Source organism: Mustela erminea, chromosome 4 (assembly GCF_009829155.1).
Source record: "Mustela erminea isolate mMusErm1 chromosome 4, mMusErm1.Pri, whole genome shotgun sequence".
Classification (NCBI taxonomy): domain Eukaryota; kingdom Metazoa; phylum Chordata; class Mammalia; order Carnivora; family Mustelidae; genus Mustela; species Mustela erminea.
The window spans coordinates 70,769,441-70,790,383 of NC_045617.1; the positions used below are offsets into that span (position 1 = coordinate 70,769,441).

General features: G+C 39.3%; 1 protein-coding gene across 9 annotated transcripts in view; it reads right to left on the reverse strand.

The window, feature by feature from the left end:
- L3MBTL3 (L3MBTL histone methyl-lysine binding protein 3) overlaps positions 1 to 20,943 on the reverse strand; it is a 112,726-nt gene that overhangs the window by 50,709 nt on the left and 41,074 nt on the right. For all 9 annotated transcript variants that reach the window (XM_032339549.1, XM_032339540.1, XM_032339546.1 and 6 more), the window contains 3 exons: positions 19,651 to 19,742; positions 16,988 to 17,139; positions 4,293 to 4,369 (listed from right to left, as the gene is read on the reverse strand). In XM_032339549.1, coding sequence (XP_032195440.1) covers positions 4,293 to 4,369; positions 16,988 to 17,139; positions 19,651 to 19,742 — 321 coding nt within the window. The remainder of the gene's footprint in view (positions 1 to 4,292; positions 4,370 to 16,987; positions 17,140 to 19,650; positions 19,743 to 20,943) is intronic.

Sequence of the window (20,943 nt, forward strand, 5' to 3'; positions counted from 1 at the left end):
AAATAGGTAAATATACTGAGATAAAAGAAGGCAGACTTCTTACTGACTGAAAAAAGAGGTATAAATAGACAAAGTAGGAAACTAGAATAAACTTAGGGGTCTTTGATATGAATTGGAGCTAAGGATATAAATTCATTGTTTTCAATGTCTAAATAGATAAATATACAGAATTTTTTAAAATATTTTTACATGAGTGTGTTTCCTAACTATGTCATCTGAGAGGACAGAAGTAGTATCATACCAGCAGCAATGAGCACACTTACTTGTTTAGATTTTAGTTTGAATCAGAGTAAGTACAGAATAAGCCTAGCTATACCAGAAAGTAGGAAGTTCTCAAAAAATGATTAGAACATGTCAAAGGACATAGTAACAGCTTAAAGGGACTCCTACAGCCAAATGTGAGAAAATCTGGACATGGAAGTAAATAATACTGGTTAGAGATTATAACTCATTGATAAAAAGAGTAATGTATGAGTCCATGCAGAGATAAATAAATTAACTGAATGAATAAAGGCAAAGATGAAAAAGTTATTTTTTATAGAAGAATATCAGCTAATTATGTACAAGGAATAGAAAATTAGCATTTAGCAGCTGTCAGAATAATAATTCGTACTAGAAATATCAACAGATGTTAAAACTAGTGAGTGATGCTGGGATGAAGTACAGGATATTTATATAATCTCAAATTATCTCTCCACAAAATACTTACTAATTAGAGAGGGGAAAAAATTATGTTAGTGAAGAAGCCTGGCAAACACCATCTTTTCTTTTTTTTTTTTAAGATTTTTAAAATTTATTTTAGAGAGAGTGTATATGTACACACAAGCAGGGGGAGGGGCAGAGGGAGAGAGAGAGAGAATCCTCAAGTAGACTCTGAATAGAGCAGAGAGCCCAATGCAGGGCTCAATCCCAGGACCCTGAGATCATGACCTGAGCCAAATCAAGACTTGGATGCTTAACCAACTGAGCCACCCAAATGCCCCTGGCAAACACCACCTTGATCAACTAATGTTAAAAAATCAAGGAATGAGACAAACTGACTTCGTATGCCACCTGAGAGGACGCAGTGAGCACACAGCACCGTTTCTGTGATATTCCTGCCCAAATATATAACCCGGATCTAATAAAGTGGAAATGCTAAGCATATCCAAATTAAGTGGCATCCTACAAAATGACTAATCTGTGGGGCTCCTGGATGGCTCAGTCAGTTAAGTGTCTGACTTCAGCTCAGCTCATCATCTCAGGGTCCTGGAATCAGAGCCCCACATCAGGCTCCATGCTCAGTGGGGAGTCTATCTGTCCCTCGACCTCTCCCCTGGCTCATGCACTCACCCTGTTGCTCAAATAAATAAATTATACATAAAATCTTTAAAACACAACAACAAAATGACTAACCTGTAATCCTTAAACATACTGACATGAAAGTCAAGAAAAACGTAACTGAAGGAGAGTAGAGGGATGTAACACCTGAGTGCAATGTCTGATCCTTTTAGAATAAATGACATCACTGATAAGACTGAGGAACTTGAATGGGTCTTTGGGTCAAGGGCATAGATGATTTCTACTATTCTTGTACCTTTTCTGTACCTTGAAGTTGTTTCAAAATAAAGGTTTAAGAGTAAGTATTATGCAACCATATCTCTATGAATACAAATATTTTACAATATATTTTAAGGACCGTATCTTGCAAAATTTAAGTAATATTAAAGCTGACTGCGCATGCATAGAAATCTGTATACAGAGAGGCAAAAAGATTCTTCTGGAGAGAGAGAGAGGGACAAACTCTTAAACTATTATGAGAGCGAACAGCCATTACTTCTATTTTCACTCTAAAGTTTTCAGAACAAGCATGTATTAATGTACAATTGGATAATTCAAAAGAAAATCATTTTAAAAGTCACCAAGACTTTAAATTTGGAAAAAGAACAGTAGACATGCTACATGTTTCAAAGAAAACATGAACATGGGGCATCTAGCAGGGCAGCTGAGAGGACTGATCAAGGATGTGGCAAGGGTGGCTGAAGGGGCAGCTGCCTCTGGGGAGTGACTGGAATCCTTCTCACACAGGACATCAGAGATGCAGCCAGGAAGCTGCCCTGGGAGGAAAAAGGACGGGAGAAAGCGTATCTTTGTTGTCAGCGTTTGGTACTTTTGAACATGAAGTTCGGATTTTTAAAATTTGTCAAAAAGCTATGGCTTCTCTCTTCCACTAAGTTATAAAAGTCCACAGAAGGAGACTGATGACTTGGTTATCTGCCTCCCAATGTAAGTCAACAACAATGCCTGACACCAGCCCTTCCCACAGTACTTAAGCCAGTGCTGTGAAGACATAACGAGGAACCTCCTGTTCACTGGTTCTCTGTCAGATCTCTGATTATGACCAAAAAGGTGGGAAAGAAAGAAAAAAAATGGATCAAGACTAAATTGGGCAATCTAAAAGAATCCTCCAAGCAACTCAGATGCTAACAGTGGCACACAGGTAACTACGCCATCAGCATTCACCGGCTCCTAACACTACCTAAGCCATGGGACACAGGAGAGCCATCCGGGAAAAATCTTCTGGGCAGCTCGACAGTTGAGCCATGAATCTGTTAATATCTTGCTTTAACACTTCATTGTTTATGCTAATGCCCTTTCATCTTCAAGACAGCTCCATAAATCAGTAAAGGACAGGGGCTTTTGTCCCTTCACACAGGAGAAAAGTCAGAAAGCAGAAAAGACTCATCTCAGCCATCCCTGGCATGACAGAAGTGGTCCCCTGGGTGAGTAAATGATCAGAGACTCAGACATGGTACCGAGGAACTGGAGACAAGCACCCACCTGCAATCAGCTGTTGGAACGGAATGAGACAAGTACTGGAAGCTCCAAGCTGAGTCTCTGCTGCCATCAACATCCACAAATCAGCTCTAAGCAAACTAAGCAGCTATCCTTTGCCTGTGACAACGGAAGTTGTCATCGCTCACACAAGTACCCATAAATAACCACACAAAAGACAGTGACGCTTTCCACCAGCCGATACCCCTGTCTTTTCACCCAGGTGGCTCCTTCGAAAGGCATATGCTTGGAAACCTGCTGTCTTGATTATGCACATGAAAATAAACTCAACGTGACCGAGGACAGAGAGCCCATTTGTCAGCCTTACACCATTCACTCTCAAAGTGGCGTGAGGAAGCGGAGAGGGGGCCACGGGGCTGGAAGCAGACACTGAAGTATCTGTACAGCACAGAGAACAGAGAAGATGTACTACCAGCAAAAAGGTGCAAAATCAATTTTGGAAACAACAACCCAATAGAAAAAGGAAAAGTGAGTATGTGAGTTCTGAGCCAGGTTATTAAAAAAAAAAAAAAAACCAAAAAACCCGAAGCCTCAAGTTCTCACTTAAACGTGAGCACTGTGCGTTTCTCAGAACGGACTCACATGTGGGTCAAGTGCTGTCCCCTATGCCCATTTCTCTATGTTCATTAAAGCTTTAGACAACTCACTTCTGTGGTTAGACGATATATTTCAATGTAGATTAATGCAAGGTCTAGAAATGAATTTCAACTTGAGAAATAAAAGACCTTTTAAAAGAAGAACTTGGGGCACCTGAGTGGCTCAGTGGGTTAAGTGTCTGCCTTCAGTTCTGGTTGTGATCTCAGGGCCCTGGGGCTGAGCCCCACAAGCTCCCTGCTCAGCTTCTCCCTCTCCCTGTGTCCCTCCCCCCCCAGATCACGTGTATGTATGTGCTCTCTCTCTAATAAATAAACTCTTTTAAAAAATTAAAAAAAATAAAAATAAAAGAACTTATCTTCCAAAGAATACAACCTTTGATACTCTGTTATGGACTAAACCAATGTATATACTTCCAGACTGGAGGTCAGCAAACTGCCGCTTGCTGGCCAGCTGCCTGTTCTTTGCAAATGAAGTTTTACTCAGACGTTAACTACGTTCATTCGTTTCTATATCATTTAGGGCTGCTAAAACTGAATTGAGTAGTTATGACAGATCATATGGCCTACAAAGTCATAAATATGTTCTATCTGGCCCTTTATGGAAAAAGTTTGCAGACTCCTGATGCATATGAAAAATAATATTAGACAATAAGGGGCACCTGGTGGCTCAGTCGATTAAGCGTCTGCCTTTGCCTCAGGTCATGATCCCAGGATCCTGGGATTGAGCCCTGCATCAGGTTTCCTGCTCGGCAGGGAGCCTGCTCCTCCCTCTGCCTGCTGTTCCCCCTGATTCTGATCTCTCTCTGAGAGATAAGTAGACAAAATCTTTTAAAAAATAGCAGACACATAATAAATACAAACCTGGTGGAGTAATAAGTGTTCTTCTATGTTCTTTACACCAACCAACTGGATGAATATGTGGACTTGATGCTTCACACCTGTAGTTATATAAACCACAAAACTGTAATTACCAGGATAAATTCTCAGATACAAGTAAATGTGTACATAAATAATCATATACACAAGCAAGCTAAAATTATTCAGCATCTGTAAGGACAAACATGCAAAAAGCAGGAAGCTTGATCACCCTCAAAAAGCAAGCGTACTATTTCTATCATCTGTCACAATGGCAGAGACCAGGCATTAAGACGGGGTAGCCCCTTCCTATCCTCACTCTCTTCTCCCCTCTGCCATCTTTCCTTCAGCCAAGCTTGTATTTTCATAAGACTCTTCAGCAGCATGCATTATGTGGCATCTGAGTCCTTGCTCCTGATCAAACCTGTTCTATGTACTCGCGAACTTAACGTGCAACACTCATTTGCTCGCTCGTTCATTTTATTTTATTTTATTTTATTTTTAAAGATTTTATTTATTTGTCAGAGAGAAGAGAGAGAGTGAGCGAGCACAGGCAGACAGAATGGCAGGGAGAGGCAGAGGGAGAAGCAGGCTCCCTGCCGAGCAAGGAGCCCAATGTGGGACTCGATCCCAGGACGCTGGGATCATGACCTGAGCCGAAGGCAGCTGCTTAACCAACTGAGCCACCCAGGCGTCCCCGCTCGTTCATTTTAAACACTGAGCAGTTACAATGCATCAGACACTAGCACAGACAAGGAGGATACAGTAGCACATAAAACATGTACAAAGTTCCTGCCTCCGCAGGATCTTCAGTATACCAGGAAGAGGCAAGAAATAAATTAATAAAATATGTACTCTGGAGGCAGAACACTATGTGGACAGGAAGTGGACGAAAGAGACAGAGAGCAAAAATGGAAAAACCCTTTATACAGTAGAGTCAAAGGGGCTTCTCAAATAAGGTGACACCTAAAGAAAGTGAAGAAAGAGAACTGCGCCACTCAAATGCATAAGAAAAAAGCCATTTCAGGCAGAAGGAACAGCAAGTAACAAGGCTATGAATTGGGAGTCTCAGGGCTATGTCAGGAATAGACTGAGGAAAGCAGAGAATAGGCAATAATATCAGGAAGGGTCTTTAGGCATGATAAGGTCTTGGGATCTTACTCAGAGTAAAATGATGTTCACTAAAATATCATGCATGGGGTTTTAGGCAGAAGAGTGGCATAATCTAATTTATGTTTTGAAGTAATTATTGTGATTGCTTGGCAGACAATTAAGCACACTGGAAATGAGATGAGGCTCTTAGAATGCCTTTTCCAGAGTTGATGAGGGTGACCTGGACCAAAGTGCTGCTGGTAAAGATAATAAGAAGTGATCATGTTTTTAGGTCTATACTTTAAAGAAAAAAACCAACAGAATATGCTGGTGCATTTGATACAGAATGTGAGTGATGTGAAGAAGTCAAGAACATTCCAAGGTCTAAGGCATGGGCCACAGGAAGAATGCAGGACCATTTCCCGAGATGGGAAGACTGCAGACATGGTCTTTAGCATTGCGAATGGTGAAGAGTTTTGTTATCAACATATGTTTGACAAACAGGTTAAGAAGTCAAAGAGAGGGCGCCTGGGTGGCTCAGTGGGTTAAGCCGCTGCCTTCGGCTCAGGTCATGATCTCAGGGTCCTGGGATCGAGTCCCGCATCGGGCTCTCTGCTCAGCAGGGAGCCTGCTTCCTTCTCTCTCTCTCTCTCTGCCTGCCTCTCAGTGTACTTGTAATTTCTCTCTGTCAAATAAAAAAAAAAAAAAAATCTTAAAAAAAAAAAAAAAAAAAAGAAGTCAAAGAGATAATGAGCACAAAAATCTGGAGTTCAAAGACAAGATCAAGGGTAAAAACACAAATGTGAAAGTGAGTCATCAGCATTTCGGATATATTTAAAGTCATGAACAGAGACGAGGCCATCTGGTCAATGAATACAGAGAGAGAATAGAAGAGGTAGGAGGGAAAGACGTTCATAAAGAAATGTCTAGAAAATAAGTGAAGGGAAGAAAGAAAGAAGTCAATGCTGAGTCAAAATCCAAGAAGAGAAGAAACCAGAATTGATCACTGGATTTACCAATGTAAAGGTCTTTAGCATTCTTGACAAGGGTGTTCTGGTGGAATTGGGGATAAGAAAGGACAGACACTATGGAGTGTTATGCCTCCATCAGAAAAGACGAATACCCAACTTTTGTAGCAACGTGGACAGGACTGGAAGAGATTATGCTGAGTGAAATAAGTCAAGCAGAGAGAGTCAATTTATGGTTTCACTTATTTTGTGGAGCATAACAAATAGCATGGAGGACAAGGGGAGATGGAGAGGAGAAGGGAGTTGAGGTAAATTGGAAGGGGAGTTGAACCATGAGAGACTATGGACTCTGAAAAACAATCTGAGGGTTTTAAAGGGGCGGGGGTAGGAGGTCTGGGGAACCAGGGGTATTGGAGAAGGCACGGACTGCACAGAGCACTGGGTATGGTGCAAAAATAATGAATACTGTTACACTGAAAATAAATAAAAAAAAAAAAAAGAAATTGCCATGAAAAATTGGAAAAAAATTGGAAAAAATTGGAAAAAAATTGGGAAAAAAAAAATACCCAGGAGGGAAAAAAAAAAAAAATGAAAGGACAGAAACTGGAATAGGGAGGGTTGGTTTTTTAAAAAGTATTTATCTATTTTAGGTGGGGAGATGGGGAGGAGCACAGGGTGAGGGAGGGAGAGAGATACTCGAGCAGACTGCGCTGAGCACAGAGCCTGGGTTCGATCCCATGACCCTGAGAGCAAGACCTGAGCCCAACCAAGAATTCAGGCAGACGCTCAACCGTCCACACCACCCAGGCACCGCTGGAATAGAGTGGGTTTAAGAGTAAAATGGATGGATGACAGATGGAGTCGACATGCTTTAGGAGCTGTTTTAAAAGGAAACCAAGAGCAAAAGGAATCTTACTGCTTTTGTTTTTGTTTGTCTTAAGTTGGGAAATCCAGAGGGGAAAGCTGAGTGAGGCATATATGGAAATTTTCTGTACTTTTTTTTTTTTTTTTCAAGTAAACTCTATCCCCCAACAGGGGGCTCAAAGTCACAACTCTGAGATCAAGAGTTGCATTCCCTACTGACTGAACCAGCCAGGTGCCCTCCTCTGTACTATTTTTTAAGTTTAGAATTGCTTTAAAATGTTTAGAATTGCTTTAAAATAAAACTCTTTACAAAAGATGGGAAGTATTACTTCATTTATTCAAGAACTATATGCTGAGCAATGACCATGATCAGGGTAGTTTTCTAGGTGGTAGGTCTACAGGGGTATCAAAAACCCCCAAATCCCTTCTCTTATTTGGATACTGATAAGAATAATTTAGCAGAGAGGGATGACCTATTGATGCAGAAGAGAGAAATGACTCAGTGAGAGGGAATGGAATCTCTGGCATGAGAGTGGGCTCCTAAGGCACAGACAGGCACTGCACCCAACAATCACAGAGAGGGTTTGGTCTATGGGCAGAGAATATACCCACCAGACAAGACAGTGGGAGCACACGGACATCTCTGCTGGCGGTCTTTTTTCTCGCGGACCAGGAAACAAGGTTATCAGTTGAGGGAGGGTAGGGAAGGAAGTGAGAGAGGTTTGAAGGAAACAATGGAGCGGACTTTAGTGATCTGGAAGAATGACGGGAATCTGTTGAGCAGGATTATGGGAAAGCATTAATGCCCACCTGAGGTTAGCAGTCATGAATGGGACTTTAGACGAGTGAGCACGTTGCGCCTTTCTCTAGCGACATTCAATCACTCATAGTGGGCACAAAGTTAGTTCACTCAAGTGGGCACAAAGTTAGTTCAACCAGGGTTGGGATTTTGCCAGGCAAACACAATATAAGGCAGAGGAGGCTACAGTTACAATGGAGTAGTTATAACAGGATTATAAAATAAATGTATAGGCACCTAAAGACACATGACAATTAAAATCTGTTTTAAAAAAGTTGTAGAATATTTCTTATTGGAGTTTTCAAAGTTAAAGGGTGTAATGAAGCTTAAAAAAATCAGGGCTAAATGATTGAGATATTTAATGCATCATTAGTGTATTAAAGACTGTCAAGTTATATCATAAACAAACAAGTTTCAAATTATTTAACCTAGCATTTCCTAAAAATATTTAACTATAAAATAGTGCTTTAGTGGACAGTCCATTAACATCATGTGGAACGCTAGTGTTCTGCAGAACACAGTTTGGAAAATGTTGGTCTAAAGGATACCAAGAAGTCCAGTCTTGCTCTATTAACCAGATCCACTGAGTCTATCCTAAAAGATCAGGAAATCTCAACACACTCCTCTCTGAATGGAAAAAGAAAGTCAGAAAGGTAACACAGTGGCTAGAGTTTCTGGTGAGTAAAAAAGTCTTATGACTAGTGAAAAACAAAGAACTTTCTAAAAAATGCTCTAAGTGAATGAGATCAATATATAGTCACCTCTTTACAAACCAACTTTCAAATAAGTAGCCCTGAACAGTATCAAAGTGAGTTGATAGAGCCCCCATTTTTTTTTTTAAAGATTTTATATTTATTTGACAGAGAGCGATCACAAGTAGGCAGAGAGCCAGGCAAAGAAGGGGTGGGGGGCAGGAAGCAGGCTCTCTGCTGAGCAGAGAGCCCAATGTGGGGCTTGATCCCAGGACCCTGAGATCATGACCTGAGCCGAAGGCAGAGGCTTAACCCACTGAGCCGTGCAGGTGCCCTGAGCCCCAATTTTTAGTGTGGATATTTCTCAGAATTATTTCAGTGAAATATACCTTTAAATTTACAGTTAAAGGTTTCTACCTTTCTCTTCTTTTATTCACTTGTTATCTCCTACCACCCTTCCCCACACCAGTACTTCTCTTAATCTATGTATTAGGGTTATGTATATATGTGTATGTCATTATTTTAGAAATCTGAAAACAAAACAAACACTGCTAGGTCAATGCTAAGTCCATACAAAACTGGTACATATCTTACAATGATATAATTTCATAAAATATATTTTAATATATAATTCCTTAAAATACATTCTGTTGTGGGAATATACACTGATGTAGCCACTGTGGAAAACAATATGGACATTCCTAAAAAAATTAAAAGCAGGGTGCTTGGGTGGCTCAGTGGGTTAAGCCTCTGCCTTCAGTTCAGGTCATGATCCCAGGATCCTGGGATTGAGCCCCGAGTCGGGCTCTCTGCTCAGCAGGGAGCCTGCTTCCTCACCACCCCCACCTGTCTCTCTGTCTACTTGTGATCTCTCTCTCAAATACATAAATAACGTCTTTAAAAAAAATTAAAAACAGAAATATCATATGATCCAGTAAATCACTCTTGGGTATTTACCCAAAGAATACAAAAACATTAATTCAGAAGAATACGGGTACACTTATGTTTATCACAGCATTATTTACAATAGTCAAATGATGGAAGCAGCCCAAGTGTCCAACAATTGATGAATGGATAAAGATATGGTAAATATATATAATGGAATATTAAGCCATAAAGAGTTAAATTTTCCCATTTGCAACAATATGGATAGAACTAAAGAGTGTAATGCTAAGCAAAGTAAGTCAAATTTGAGAGAGACAAATGCCACATTTCACTCCTATGTGGAATTTAAGGGAAAAAAAGGGGGGGGACGGAAACCAAAAAACACTCTTAACTATAGAGCACAAACTTATGGTTTCCAGAGGGGAGGTGGGTGGGGGGCATGGGAGAACCAGGTGAAGGGGATTAGGGATACACTTTTCTTGATGACCCCTGAGTAATGTGTGTAATTGCTGAATCACTGCATTGTATACCTGAAACTAATATAACACTGTATGTTAACTACACTGGAAATGAATAAAATAAAAACATTGTTATAAATTATATAAACAAGGCTATAAAACTCTATTTCCAGATACTCTACTCTTTACTTAGACACTCATTTGGTTATGGATTATTACTGATTATGTATTGCCTCTATTTCAGAGAAATTCTTATTTTATTTTAGAGAAAGGAAATAATTCACAAAGCGCTCATGAAAAATAATAAAAAGAAAACATATACAACATTTGTCTAATTTCTTTCTTCCCAATCTAATACAGCTAGCAAATAGTTTTTATAATTATCTGCGAGGCTCATGGTGATTACAGTAAGAACTGCAACATTACTAATTCTTTCGATTTTATTGCATTTCTCTATAAACTGCAATTAAGAAAAATACTATGGTATATCTCAGTGATACATTCCTGTACTACTCGAATCTTATGTAAGGTTTTAAGGCTGCCTAAATACTGATCAAAGTTACCATTTAAAATCAACAGGAAGCCATCTCAGTAGAGAAAACAGAAATGGCCCTGTCTTCATCTATTGTACTCACACTCTGCCCATCAGCCAACACTTCATTGAGAATGAAGTTGGAAGCCTGTGAAATCCTTTCTGCTACTACTACTGTCAAACAAGTCATCTCTTAGTCCCATCTAGTGTTCAAAAGCAGAAACGGAACCAGAAAGAAATGTAATTATAGACGAATGACTGCTGGTGAGATGTTTGAGCTGTTGATCATTGTACCCCCCCTCCTTCGTTCTTTTGGGTTTCTAAAAAATCATCAAGGAAGTCCATGTCAAATACTTTTTAAAGTCCATTTCAGGGGCACCTGGGTGGCTCAGTTGGTGAAGTGTTGGTGAAGGGTCCCGACTCTTGATTTCAGTTCAGATTATGATCTCAGGGTCATGAGACGGAGCCTGTGTTGGGTTCTGTACTCAGCGGGGAGTCTTCTTGGGGGATTCTCTCTGCCCCTCCCCCTGCTCGCACAAGGTCACGTGCTCTCTCAAAAATAAATAAATAAATCTTAATTTAAAAAAAAAGTCCATTTTATAAGCGAGTGAAAATTATTCATGAAGACTCCTAAGATCCAGTCAGACCTCGACAGGTAGACTTCGAAAAGGTCAGAATCCAAAGAAATCACTCACGAAAAACTCATGTTAATATAATGATAAAGAGAGTAGATGCTAAGATATTCATTTTATGAAAACAGAAAGAGGTTAAGAGATTTCACCAAGACTTTCAGGTGAAAAGAAAGAGATACTGTTTTCTCAAATCACAGCCAAAAGCTCAACAAAATGCATGCGCTCCGGACTCTGCAAATCTAGGCAGAGAGTCAAACAAGAACATTTCAAGATGCTCACTTAAGGAAAATACTAAAGTCTTCATTTCAAGCAGTAGTGGTTCAGATTCTCTGGCCTTGCCTACTCCCTGAATTCAGAGCATGATGACTCCCTTTATTTCCCAGAACCCTGCTTTCCTGGTTTGGGTCTGCGCCAATTCTCAGGGGCCTCCGTTACTCTGTGTTTCACTACTAAACCCCAAACATCATCAGGCTGAGTTAAGTAGTTCTTTTCATCCCTAATTCATTTCCAAGCCCATTCCCCATAGCAGCTGTTTTTAATATTATTAATTTGCTTTAAGCTTACAACGTGATTTTTCACTAACAGTGAAACTTGGGAAAGGGAAAGGAGATGCCATATCATTATGTTTCTCTCAAATTTTCCCATCATTTCTTCATCTTCTCCAGGCTGACGGGGAAGGGAGCTCCTTTCTCCCCCAGGTTAGCTCTTCCTACAGGACCACAGTCTCAGATACCTTCCTCATGGTGGCCTCATTTCTTCAGCCTGAAAACTAAGCTCAAAACTCTTTTTGTGCAGGGAACCCTACCCTGACTGTTGACTGCCCCCGCCCCCAACACCCCATAATCCGTTTTCACCTCCAGGACCTACCTTCTCTGCCTGAAGTCCCTTGTAGCCATTTCTTTAACCTTCTGCAAACCGGTTTCTGCTTCTTAAACTTTTATTTTAATCCTCACAACCCCCATGAGGTACATATTATTATCCCTTTTGCAAAGGGAGCAGCTAAAGCTTAGACATGAGTAAAGTCACTTACTAAACAGATGGGCTGCCATTCCCCAAACATACCTCTGTTTGCTCGCCTGGGCCTAAACATAAGCACATGCTTTCCTTGGCCAGGAATATTCCATCCCAACATCCAAGAACTGATTCCTATCATCCTTCATGGTCCAGCTCAAATCCCAGATCCTCCAGGAAACCTTCCCCAAGATCCCTCCATTCAATCAGTCAGTCCTTCCCCTACCCACCACCTTAGATAGCAAGTGGTTGGTTCTAAAAACTAAGCACAAACCATGTACGGTGCAAGATATGGTTTGTGCCCCTCCCCAGACCCTGAGCCCCTCAGGGAAGAAATGCAGAGCTACCTAGGTTCCTTTCATCTCTGTAACTGTGACCACCATCAACCCATGCTTCTCAAATGATGACAAACCTGTTAACTTTGACACTGCTCTCAGAAATGGACAACATGCTGTAAACTTTCAACATTACTTTGGGGAGATAAAAGAGAGCCACCTCTAAACAAACAAACAAACAAACCAAAAAAACCCCAACGCCCAAAAAACAATAACAAAGTTTGAAGTACACTTAGAGATAATGGCCCTAGCGCCCTGTTTGTTCTAATTCACTAACTTGACTCTTCTTTTTCATAGATCTGCTTGTTGATTTTTTCTTGCCCTGCCTCAACTGGGAAACCAGACTGAAATTCAGGGACAGCTGAAGCTGCAGTCTCAATTATGACAGCTTTTCTACTCAACAATCAGTGAAGTCCTACTGTGCCTTCCTAGTTCCCAAAAGACCAGACCACATGAAAATAACTTTTCTTAAAAGGAAGGTTCCTTGGCGATTCACAGACCTGTACCCCTGGGGCTAATTAACATTATATGTTAATATAAAAAAAGGAAGGTTCCTTGCTAGTGCCTGGGGGAAGGGAGGGGAGGCTCCTTCACACCAGTGCTCTGCTGAGGAGCCCAGTCTCCAGGCAGTGGAAGACTGGGCACTGCTCTGGGAGGACAACGGCACCCTCACCTTGATGGTGATGCTCCCCAACTTTCAAGTCCTTTCTAGTTCGACTATTCCAAGCTATTTAGGATTACTAATAAGTCTAATGACTGTCAAGGGGATAGAAATAAGCTGCTAGCAATTACCAGAATAATAAAAGCACATGGGAAACCCAGAGGTAAAGCAAATTTTATTCTAACATAAACTATTTCCCCTTTAGTAAAAACTACTTCAACTCTGCATACATTTTCAGTTTTCCTCTTTGGAAGGAAGAAACATTTCATTGCATTTGTACTACTACAAACATAGACAGATTTATATACTTGACCCCTTGAATAATACATGTTTGAACTGCATGGGTCCACTTGTATGTGGATTTTTTTCCAATATATATAGTACTATAAATGTGTTTTCTCTTCCTTATGATTTTCTTAATAATATTTTCTTATCTTTAGCTTTCTTTATTAGAAGAAAACAGTATATAACACTCATAGCATGCAAAATACAAATTCACCAACTGGCTATGTGATCAGTAAGGCTTCCAGTCAACAGCAGGCTATTAAGTTTTTGGAGAGTCAAAAGTTACACACAAATTTGTGACTGTACTGGGGGTGAGGACTCCTGCCCCCTACACTGTTCAAGGGTCAACTATACATGTTGTCCAACTCCCACTAAGGTAAAAAAAAGATGTAAGATCACTATTCAATCCAAATGGGAAAAAAATCTCATTTCCAAACCATTTTAAATTCAGAAAGCAATCTTATTTGTAACCTCAATTACATACCTAAACAAGTAATTTATACAGATAAAACCCATCCCAAAATTCAAAGATCAAAGAACATAATATTTAATAAAGCTGGAGAAATTCCAATGCATTTAAGCAATTTTCAATGTGCCATAATTGCATACTGAGAAAGAGAACACACTGTACTCCTATTCTGACAATGAACAAAATATGATTTCATGTCAACAGTTAAAAGTATAAGTAAATCCTCAAAGTACATTTTGTCCTAAAAATAATTAGTCTGTGCTCATAAAAACACAAAAATCAGTGTTAAAAAAAATCTTTTTTCTCTGCTCTTTCTAAAAAAAGAACCCAGTATCTTTCCTATTCCCTAGGCATTTGGCATCAAAGAAAAATGAATGTGACAAAGTCTTCTAGGTTTTTCATTAATTTTTTCTAGAAGAACATTTTTAAAGGAAACACATTTTATGACAACTTAACACTTTTAAAACTCTCTAATACTTCTAAGACCACAAAAAAAAATAACCATTTACCCATTTTGTTTAAATCAGACAAAAACTAAAAATAAAAATCACCCTAAATGAATCAGAACTTTAAGAACAAAAAGCACTCATTTTAACAAATTTTAATAATTGCTTTAAAGTATCACTTATTTTTAAAAATATTTATAATCTATATACCCAACATGGGGCTCAAACTCATGACCTTGAGATCAAGAGTCACAAGTTCTTCTGACTGAGCCAGCCAGGCGCCCCTGAAGTATCACTTTATTAATGGATCTGGTCATCACTCTGCTACTGTCACCATCAGAGCACATCAAACACAGCAAGGGAGAAACACACTTGACCTCAGAACAGATTTATGGTGTTACTCAATTTAATTTAAATTTAATTTAATTTAAATGTTTTCTCATCGATGCCCTCACTCAAGTTAGGTACAGATAATTTTGAATGAAACAGAAACCACAAATTAGTACGAAATATGAGGAACAGATGAACATGGTAAGCAATATGAGAATTCAATCAACAAGTCCAGACTGTGGGAGACTCAACAGGACAAGCACCTCCGTTTCTTCAATAAAAGTTACAAGGGGTAGAGAAGGAGAGGAATAGGAATCTATAAAGAAAGAGATCAGGAGAAACATCAAAACAATCATGAAGAGTACACCTCATTTGGATTTAAAACCATCAAATCTAAAAAAAAGGAAAAAACAACACACAAAAAACCACAAAACTAAGATAATTGGGAAGAATGTTTAAGTATGTCAATAGCAAAATGGCATTTATAACAATGAATCTGGGGAAAAAGAATCCCTATCTTTAAAAGACACACACTGAAATATACACTAATGAAATGCTATGCTATATGAAATTTGCTTCAAAATAATCCTGAGGGGCGCCTGGGTGGCCCAGTGGGTTAGAGCCTCTACCTTCAGCTCGGGTCGTGATCCCAGGATCTGGGTATCGAGCCCCGCATCGGGCTCTCTGCTCAGCAGGGGGCCTGCTTCCCTTCCCCTCTCTCTCTCTCTCTGCCTCTCTGCCTACTTGTAACCTCTGTCTGTCAAATAAATAAATAAAATCTTTAAAAAAAGAAAAAAAAAAGAATCCTGAAGTTGGGATTTCAGGAGAAGGAATACAGAGAAAACAAGAGTGAATCTTAAGTTGATAATTTTTGATGGTGCAAAGTGGCTGCAGACAGGTCACTATTTTTTTTTTTTTTTTTTAAAGATTTTATTTATTATTTGACAGAGAGAAATCACAAGCAGATGGAGAGGCAGGCAGAGAGAGAGAGAGAGAGAGGGAGGGAAGCAGGCTCCCTGCTGAGCAGAGAGCCCGATGCGGGACTCGATCCCAGGACCCTGAGATCATGACCTGAGCCGAAGGCAGCGGCTTAACCCACTGAGCCACCCAGGCGCCCCCAGACAGGTCACTATTATTCTACTTTTGTATAGGCTTAAAATGGTCTATATTTCAAAAATTTTTATTGCAAACAGAATGAAAAGATACGCTATGGGGAAAATTATGCTTTGCAGAAAAAAGCTGGGGAAAAACACATCGAAAATATTCAGAAGTACAAGACTCTGTGTGGTGTAATAATGGAACTGCTTGTCTACCCTTAAAAGAAATTCTGTAAAAAACACATGTAATGTATAACAGGAAGCATTTAAAAAGTATGAATAGCAAATGGATTCAATGCCTCTCCTTTTTAAAACATTGTAAGTAAAACTGGTCTCTAAGAATCCAATTTGAGGAGTAATGGAAATGATTGACAACTCAGCTGAATTTTTAAATGTATGCATACTGAAAAGTCAGGTCAGGAAACAAGCTTTCCTGAAACGCAGCAACACCTATATAAATTAGTATTCAATTGATACTGTAACGCTGGCCATATTTTATAAAGATATGTTCTCACTGCCAGTGTTCTAGGAAGGAATTAAGTACTTCAGAAATGACCTTCACCAGGAAACTGAATTGTAATGATCAATAAACTTGAATTAGGTATGGAAATCACTATTTCAACTGCTTAATCAAAATATAATGGCTTTATTAGAATTACAGGTATATGATTTTCTAATATGTTGCTCCTACTACTTTATGTAGTATGTCCCAAAACTCTAAGGATTAAGAATATTCCTCAATTAATATATTTGTATTTGGCAATTAAAAATGGTTGAATTAGTTACTGAGAATAAAAATATGAAGGAAAATTATTTTCTCAGAAAATGACAGAGGACACCCAGGATAAGGGGGAAGTATGCATCTCTGGGCACTCCCACATGAACATGTGTTGGATGGGGGGTAAACCACACTTCCACAGCAGGAATGAGTGAAAATACAAGTCATGAAGTTGAATTGAAGGATACTATCTAGAAATACGTGCCATACGAAATAGGTGCAAAATTAAAAATCTGAAATGGCAAAGAATGGGACAAAGCACTGCTATTTTTTTAGTCATGAGCTTTGCATTAGTATTGTTTCCATGCACCTGGTAGCCTTGAACACACCCATCACAGACAGCACACAGCAACGGAAAAGGTCTCACCAATAGTCATAGCTCTCGTCCCAGTTGTCAAAATGTACCAGGAAACGATTGTCCACCATATCTGTTACCGTAGCAACACAGATGAATGCAGGATTCTTTTTGTCTACAGCTTCGAGCTTCATTCCAACTCGAAAGCCTGATGGGATCACTGTCTACGAAACACACAGATTTAATTAGAGATAAGCACACACTTAACAGCTAGATCTGTACCCTCTCTACACCTCCCCGCTGAAGGCCCTGGCGTTCGTCAGCCGCCTTCACATTATTTAAAGAGCATGTACTGGTTTTCAAGCAGGGTCGCTTTCCAACAAGCAGCAATGATAAAACAATGTCCTGTTGGTACACCCAAGTCACTAGGCGGATATCTGGACCTCCAGACCAAAATACTCATAACCTCAAAGAGTTTAATCAATTTCAGTATGTGTTCTGGCACCCTAGATAGACAATTCCACTAGTTAGGCAAGTTTAATTCACCATACAGTTCCCTTTTTGTTTTTCTTGTTCTTGATTACAGACTTAATCATGAAAATTATTTCACACAAAATATGCACTTAATCAAGTTAAAAATGTGTATGAGTCAGTCCAAGTTCACTCCCATTTCTGAAGCGATCTCTCTAAAGAGTACTCTACTGAAAGTAGGTCATCTTCAGACATGAAAAGCTGCAAGTTATTACAACAACTTTTACCTAACACTACAGATATTATTCACAAAAGCAGCAAAACAAACGGCTGAACACACATGGCCATTCAAAATAATTTTTAACATAACAAACACCAAACATGATCAGCCATCTGGGATATGGAACCAAGACAATAACAGCTCAATAAGATTTAGTGCCTGAGGTGCACTAAAATATAAACATTCCTTAGGATCTTGTGTGAGGAAAATTATCCTAACTTGGAGAGATGTACTGGGATATCAGTTATGCCAATCATAACACCCCAAGTCATTTCTGCCCTTCTTAAAAAAATCCTCTGCCCAGACTTAATCACAGAGATAACTATTCTACTTACTTTAAGCAAAACAACTGTTATCTCTCATTTTACTGTAACTATCCAGCTCTCATTACAGAAGTGTAGATAACATGTATCTGAAAATGCTAGCATATGTCCTAGATGAATAGAAGGAGCATGAATTAAAGGTACACAGATACCCTGACGATACGTTTAAGTCCTGAAATTATTTACCAGGGCTCTGACCACAAATATTTTCATATTCTGAGGTAGAAGAATTTAGGGATAGGAAAGTTAACTGCGTCTTGGAGATCAAACCCATTGCTCAAGATTAAGCTGTATGCCAGCACTGCACAGAATTTAAGATGACGGTTCAAGGCAGTTAATCAAATCCCCGACTGAACGCATCCTCAGAGAACCAGACAGGGATTAGGAATCTTGGAGCAGGCTGCTAAATTTTCCACCTAACTGACCTCCCTCCCTTGTCTTGACAGAGAATACCTACTGACAACATGGTATTTACATATCAGTAATTAAGCTCTCCTCTCAATTAAGAGATTTTTTAAAAAATGATCTGGCTCATTAGCTCTATTAGTTACCTAAACACACGCACGCACACACACGCACACACACAGCCCTCTTAGTTCTCTAATTCAACTTGGCCTATGTTCAATTCGATCAGAGACTTGTTTAGCCATCAGACCAATGCCTGAAACAACTGGTTAAAACCATTTCACAAACAGAAGGTATTTGGATTGGGTGAGAAAGTTTCTACCCCGTCCTAATATTCATTTCCATTTGGAGGGAACCCCATTACTGAAATATTATTGTCTCTCTCTACATTCTCACTCACTGTTACCTTACTGGTGAATCTGGAAGAAGGAAGTGGTCCCACTCACAAGAGCAAACTGGTCTACAGGGCATGGAATTTCCACCCCTCTACAGGCTTGTTCTGTCCCTGCGGGGTGTAGGTCTGCCCCAATCCAGTGCTCCTGGGCTTGGGGGATGGGGCAGAGGGCCACTACATCGTAATTCGAGGTCTCAGAATCCACGAGCTCATTTGTCAACAGATAGAGGCCATGCATGTACTCCAACTGAGCCCTTAACTATTAGATGGTATTTTGGCTTTCCACCTGCCTGCTCTCTGTTAATTCCAGTTAGATCAGAACGGGGCCAAGGAAGAGGAGTGTAACGTGTTGGGCTTCCTCAGAGATGCAACAGGGAACACAGCGTGGAAAGTGAGAACACAAGTCAAAAATATGGGAAATACATACACATCCAGACTTTGCTTCTGTTACATGGCAAGAGGAAGCTACTCGCTAGAAGGAAGGTGAATCACTGTCCCTAAGCATGCAAATCCCAACAGGGCTACCCTCATTTCACTGCACGAATCCCATGTGAACAGCACTCCAAGAATGGACACTAGCAATAAAATATCCCAATTTAATTTTTTATGTACTTTTACTGTAAATTCACCAGGGTTTCCTTCCTGTGTTGCCTTCCACCCTTCAATAAAACACAGTAACCATGATTTGGCTATAAAATATGTATTCATGATAATTTTAAGCTAATTTTAAAGTTTAACTAAGAGTGCTTTATTTACCAAAACAATAAAATTTACTATAGTCTCTTGGTATCACTTTTAGTTTATCCTGTGAAACATCAAAAGTCACTTCCCTTGAAAGGAAAAGTATTTTGGATGTACTTACTATATTCTGATTTTCAAACAATGACTTGGGAGCAGCTTGAGCTCTGCATGTCTTAAGATAGGTCTGCCAATTAAATTCTTCTTCTTTATAACCTTGGATAAGCACATATACACAGACTGAGCAAAATGTAAAAATGTTTCATACCTAATTTTCCATTCCCACTTTTAGCTATACCTCCAACGTGCTGAAATCGAACAATTGATTTTTTTAAAAAGACAAAATTTAACTCATAATTCATAACTATGGATTGTCTTACACAGGCTGTATTTATTTCCAACAAATTGTATTATTTTTCCAACTCTGAATGAATGATAAAGGATATAAATAAAAGGTAATAAATATGTATTGTGCTCTGGTCTGCTTATTACCAGGCTATTTCTATCAGTATTTAAGTATAACTGCTCCACAGTCAACGAGTGAGCGGGGGAGTCAAAATCTTTATTTTCCCCTCACCTGTTCTATTTTGGGAAACTCACTTGCAGGAACAAGTTGGAAACTGGAGAAAACAGTAATAAAACAGATAAAATCTTCTTAGTCTATCACCACAAGAATGACAATTCAAGATTTATGAAGAAAGGATGTTGGCAAATTATAATAATGGAAATGTCCTTGCCTTCATGCTCACAATTTCACATTTAATGTTGTTGAAGCCAACATTTCCTTTAAAAAGGAAACTGAGCATTTTATTTTATTGGCTCATGTGCTCTCTTCTACCTCCATTAAAGTCCAGAAGGCAGCACGAAAAGAACAGCGAATAACTCCCCACATATAGGAGGTCAATTTATATAAAGGCTTGCACATTCTCTTTTTCACCCTCATTTTTTTCTACGTGTTTTTGTTTAATCCTTCAGTCATCTGAAAATACCATTCTGCCATTAATTTTTCACTTAAAAACCAAAGGATGGCTAGCCCGTGAAAAAACGAGAGCCCTGAAACAGGCCAAAAATACCACACTGGTCTCCTGGATCTTTGACACCAAGTAAGCAATACTGAATGAAACAGTTGAAAAGGAAAGAAACAGGATATTATGAAATACACTAGAGATGGACTGGAAAAAGATGGTTATCTGTTATTCTTGGATCTTTAGGTAAAAATGAAACAGGCAGAATCACTGGCAGACGGTAGTATAGAGAACTCAGGAACAAAAAAGTAATTGCTATGAATTCAACCTCCACTCAAACCAGCATTAGGGCTACATTCTCCCTCCCAATCTCCTAAAATAGTAAGATTCGTGAATTCACTGCATAATGTCTAGAGATTTTCTATATAATGAAATATGAGTAAGTAAACTTA